General features: G+C 37.1%; 1 protein-coding gene across 1 annotated transcript in view; it reads left to right on the forward strand.

Annotated features, from left to right (window-relative positions):
• dnai1 (dynein axonemal intermediate chain 1) overlaps nt 1-3,580 on the forward strand; it is a 158,845-nt gene extending 155,265 nt beyond the window's left edge. The window contains exon 22 of the mRNA XM_033038027.1: nt 3,045-3,580. Within this exon, the coding sequence (XP_032893918.1) occupies nt 3,045-3,146 (102 nt within the window). The 3' untranslated portion in view covers nt 3,147-3,580. The remainder of the gene's footprint in view (nt 1-3,044) is intronic.
• The last annotated feature ends 2,420 nt before the right edge of the window (nt 3,581-6,000 follow it).

Raw genomic sequence — 6,000 nt, forward strand, 5'->3', positions numbered from 1 at the left:
TTTTTCTAAAATCAATATACAGTACAACAGGAAGTGGTCAAGATCAGACTTTTAGTAATATAGATAATCCTGCAATTCTGCATTCATGACTCTCACTGGACAATACTGGTCGATAAATGTAATCATGTAGTACCAATTATTAGGTACAAATGGTTTATTAATCTTCCACTATTAATAACCAAGAAACATACTCGTATATCTGTCTGGAATTACAACTACTATATTGAGTAAAGACAGACAAGGGACATCCATCACACATGCCAGAAGCAGTCTCTAAACTCGTTAAAAGTCCAAATAAGTCCAAACACTTGTTTGGAGATCCCCCTTCTATGAATGGCGTGCTCTGAGATGCCCATTAGAGATTCCATCCCCAGGAAGTGGGAAAAGATAAATGACGAAAAGCTATATAAAGGATCAATCACTGGTCCCCCTTATCCATGCTTCACACCACTTACCACAACCCTCTGCCCAAAGTGGAACCGCCTCTTCCAACACTCAATTGCTCTCACCTTTGGAATCCATTGTTAATCTCCAATTTCTCTGCAGCATTATCAGTGGCCTTATTTCCTACTAACCTTCTCCATTCTTCACCCATGTGCTGTGTCCCGAACAGGGTATGTTATGATAGTTTGAAATAATTACATTTGCTAATTATTTTTGTTTTATTTCTCTAGTTTTCATTTTCATAATTTAAAAAAATATTTCAAGTTACTTTATTTACCAACATTTTGTATTCCATTAGAACAAATATAAACTGAACTTGCATTACTCAACCAGTATTTATTTGCATTACTCAACCAATGTTTATTGTGTCAAGTGTTCACATTTTTGTCTCTGTTTTACCTTATTTTCCATTTGCCTCCATTATTTAATAAAACTAGGTTATTATTCTGAAACTACTTTAGGTTGGCAAACCTGTTGCCCCCATCTAAAAAGAATGTGATTTGTCTAAAGTTATTTATATTTCAGATGATTTGATTTTATACACACAGTGCTTCGATATTGCAGCTTTACTGCTTAATTATGGCTGGATTGGTGCAAATATATTTCCGTTTCCAAATGAATATTTAAAATTTCCAAAAATATATGCCCACTAATTGGTGCAACTACATTCAAGTTAACTTTTCAGGAAGTACAGCAGTACTGAGAGTCCTCATCAGCTTTAACTGATGAACCATTAATCAGTATTAAATTGGGTAGGATAAAGTAACTGAGGATAAGGAGAACAGCGCTCAGTTATACTTTACCATGCCAAATTATAAAAGTAGAACATCAATAATTGTACTATTTAAAGGAAAAAAGCACTGCTTTTCATTTTATATATTTAACTGGACTAATGTCCAGAAACCAGGGCCATTGATCGAGAGGCATGTTACTGAAAGGCACCTAGACATCTGTATAATTTCAATGCATGTGATTAAATTAAAAAAGTCTGGAATAAAATACAAATATTAGTAATTGTACTGCTAGAAAATACCAGATTGATGTAATAATACATCTGATTTATTGATGTTCTTCAAGAAAGAAAATATTTTCCTAGTCTAAACTGGAAGTGATTCCAGGCTCACCAATGTGGTTGACATTAAATTATCCTCAGAAATGACAGACACAATCAGGAAACTGGCAATATTCAAACAAATAAGTAAACAAATAGATATTGTCATGGTCATTACAATGTTTAGTTGGTGTAACAGCATGGTCTTCCTTCAAATGTATTTATTTGACTGTGATGGATCTGTTCTGACCAGGTACAGGTTATGCAGAGTTCTGTGACATCAGACCAATAGTTTTCTGGAATATTAACAGTTTAAGTTTTAGTTTTTACTTTTTACTTTTAGAGCAACAGAGTGAAAACAGGCCCTTCGGCCCACCGAGTCCACTCCGACCAGCGATCCCTGCACATTAACATTATCCTACACAGACTTGGGGCAATTTACATTGATACCAGGCCAATTAACCTACAAACCTGTACGTCTTTGGAGTGTGGGAGGAAACCAAAGATCACGGGGAGAACGTACAAACTCTGTACGGACAGCGCACCAGGTTCGGCATCGAACCGGTGTGTCTCTGATGCTGAAAGCACTGTAAGGCTGCAACTCTATGGCAGCACAACCGTGCAGCTCTAAATTAGATCTCCAGATTACTGAATCAACAAACCAGAAATTTGAGTCTGTATCACTGAATTTGAATTTAAAATGAAGACTGTTGCAAAACACAATCTGGGTCACAAATGTCCTTCAGAGGAGGAAATTGTAATGTCTTCCAAACACGCGTGGTCTTCACTACATATTTTATTATAGACACTGGTATAAAACACACACCGTGCCCTAGCTGTCCGTGGTCTGTCACTGGAGCTAGAGAGCGAGAGAGACGTGGGGAGGCTACAGTTATACTGAAGTTAATAGGGAGTGGTTAGTAGTGATGAGGTCACTATGTTAAAGGAGCATGCACTGATCTACAGAAATCTGCTATCCTGCCTGTCCCAATCTGGTCGAAATGACACTCCAAATCCCTCAGTGTCATTGGCTCTTAAATAGCCAAACAAGAGCAATTAGGTAGAGGCTCTGCCAGTTGCGCCCAGATCCCGAAAAAACAAAACAAGTTTTTGTTTTTTCGGACAGTCACGGTGGTGCAGCGGTAGAGTTGCTGCCTTACAGCGAATGCAGCACCGGAGACCCGGGTTCGATCCCAAATACGGGTGCTGTCTGTACGGCGTTTGTACGTTCTCCCCGTGATCTGCGTGTGTTTTCTCCGAGATCTTCGGTTTCCTCCCACACTCCAAAGACGTACAGGTGTGTAGGTTAATTGGTAAATGTAAAAATTGTCCCTAGTGGGTGTAGGATAGTGTTAATGTGCGGGGATAGATGGTCAGTGCGGGCCCGGTGGGTGAAGGGCCTGTTTCAGTGCTGTATCTCTAATTTAAACTAAACTAAAAAATTCCTGGAAATAAATGGCAGTTTATGATTGATTTTACATCATTGACTATTTATATTTGTTTCTCTAATACTATAACTGCTCTTATGTGCTGTGCTACTTAATTTTAGGCAAAGAAAGGACAAGAAGTGCAGAAAGGACCTGAAGTTGAAATAGCTAAATTGGACAAGCTACTGGCCCTGGTTAGAGACCCGGATGTCAAGGAGAACTAAGTAACCCTTGCTGTGAGGATATTTAATCAATGTTTCCAAGTGTATCAGTAGTCATGTATAGATTTTATACACTTCCATCTTCATCTACTAACCAGTCTAATGTGACATCCTATATATTCCATTTATAAGCACAGCACAAAATCCTAATAGCATTTAAAGGTTTTACATTTACGTATTAAGATTAACCTGTCAGACATAATACATTTATAATTACATGTTTTGTTTCTCCTGATAATGATAAATTTTCACATGATAATCCAAGAAATGAAAAAGATTTATAAAATTGGTAGATTTCTTTATTTGTGTTCATCCTACAAATAAAATCCTGTATTTTGTTTCAGTATGGATAAATAAATACTAAATAAAATCCCAAACAAATTGTCAAGAGGGTCTTTCTTACTTTTCTGTGCTGATACTTATTTTGAATTAATTAATGTATCAAAGTATTGATTCCGGATTATTGGTGAAACTAAGGCTTTTTACTCCACTTCCATCAGTTGTATTTCCAGCATTTTTGATTTAACTCAGATTTCCATCACATGCAAAATTTTGCATTTGGATTCGCCAATAGTTTATTTTCAATATAAATTAAATATGCCTCTATGAGTAATTTCCTTTTTGATCTGAAATCAGCTCCACTTATTCTCTTACAATCTTTTTCCTATCGGTCATAGATTCACTTTTATATTTGCTACCAGTTTTGTTCAAGCTCTTGCTTTGACAAAATGTGTTTTCAATTTTTGCTTCCCTTCTAAGCTTTTTGTAATCAGACCAGTGTTTACATGTATTAAGAACCTCATATCTGTTGTACACTCTTTTTGATCATCCGTGGAACTCTGGCTATAATCTTGCTATATTTTTTCCCTTATTGGATGAGCTAAAAAGTCTCACAGAAAAGGTACCTGATTGTTTGGTATTTTCTGGCAAACCTTTATCCCAAATTATCCTGACCCAGGCCTAATCTCATTCCATTGATAATAGTAGCCCTTAAACAAAACTCACTCAATCGAGTGTTTTTGCACAAGCTTGAGAAACTTCTCTGCTCTTTGTTCTATTATTGCTCATTGCTACATCTGAAAACTCCTGACATGTTTTTACAGTATATCCCAGAATAATGTGGCTGCAGAATATATGATGTTCAAGTCTTCAGCAGATCAGACTATTAAGGACCAATTAATTATTTCCTTGGATCTGCATTACCTACTGAATATTTCCCATTGTTTTCACTTTTATTAGAGTTGGAAAATAATATTGTTTTCATTACTTACAATTATTCACTGAGGTTACATTGTTTTTGATTGTATGAAGTAACTTTGAGCATATCTGTGTATATTTATTAACGGTGGGGGAGAAAAGAAGCCTACTGATTTATAACAGGTAATTTTATACCCAACACCTTTTTGATCCAACTTCAGTAACATTAAATAAACAATTGTGAGGATATTTTCATAAGGTACAATGACCAGGTTGCATGCCGAATTGTATATATTGTTACAATCCCAACGGTTCATCAGACAGATGAGTGATAGTTGGTATAGATCATTAAATTATACCTAATTATACCTAATAATAATAAATTATACCTCATTGAAACATATAAGATTGTTAATAGCCCTGTCTCACTGTGCGAGCTGACCCACGAGGTACCCCGAGTGAAAGACTCGTGGTTGTGTACGAGATTCCAAGTGTATAATCAAGAGTTTAACCGAGTTCCCACGGGTTTGACTAAGTTTGCCGTTTACTTGTAATTTCTGCGATGTTCCAAGTTCGTCTCCCAAGTTACTAAGTTCCTCTCCCGAGTTACTCTTGAGCCAACCGCTCATGAAGGTTGAATTAAGGTTTGTTTTAATAAGCAAAGTGATTGAGGTTTTTTTTTCGTAAGAGAGATTTTTTTTCACTCCCTGTCCGGAGGCTGTTGTAAAAGGCTGCACGGATTTGTACATGGTGACTGGTCCTCTGAGGGCAACGCGTTATGATGTGTTTTGTTGAAGAGCTGGGAGAACAATGTTGACAGGTTGCATACAGTTAGTGTAACCACTAAGGTCATTAGATTAAGTTATGAAATATGTCCGTGTACTAACACATAAAATACTCTAAAACAGAGCTAATGCATAAAAAATGCAGGCGGCGTTTTATTGAGTGAAGCTGAATCAATAATGATCTTATCTCGATTTACTTTTGAACGATAGTTCATTTTAAGCTGCTTCCTCATTTTTTTCAGTGGCTGCCCGGTAAGAAAAACAGGTTTAACCGGAGATACATTTTAATATGTTGTCAACCTCCCATGTTTATCTGAGTAATATGTTTTCGGCAATCTTCCTTCAACCAGTTGGGCTGCGGAGTAAAGATTACTGTACACTTTCCTGGGATTTCCGAAATAGTGGGTTCTTCTCCCGACGCCGCGTTATTTTTTATGTGTAGAAAGGAACTGCAGATACTGGTTTAAACCGAAGATAGATACAAGAAACTGGAGTAACTCGGCGGATCAGACAGCATCTCTGGAGAAAAGGAACATGTGACGCTTTGGGTCGAGACCCATCTTCAGACCCTTGTTTAATGCCTGACGAATAAATGTTCTGAAATTGAAAAGCGGAGAATTGGATATTCCAAAGACGCAATAAATACAGATTGCATGTCATTTGGAAAACAACAAGTGATCCTTTGCAGTTTAAAATCAAAATTAACCCAGCAGCCAAATGCAGGGTGGTGATCCGAAACATGTTCTCCACAGATGTTAGTTCAGCGCTTTTGTGTTTCAAGACAACAGGGTAGTGGGAGATGGTGGCGGAAATATTGAATGGAACACAAGCCTTGCTGTACTGTAGACTCTGCAGAAACCTGGTGGGTATGAGAG

The sequence above is a fragment of the Amblyraja radiata genome, chromosome 1 (assembly GCF_010909765.2).
Source record: "Amblyraja radiata isolate CabotCenter1 chromosome 1, sAmbRad1.1.pri, whole genome shotgun sequence".
NCBI classification, from domain to species: domain Eukaryota; kingdom Metazoa; phylum Chordata; class Chondrichthyes; order Rajiformes; family Rajidae; genus Amblyraja; species Amblyraja radiata.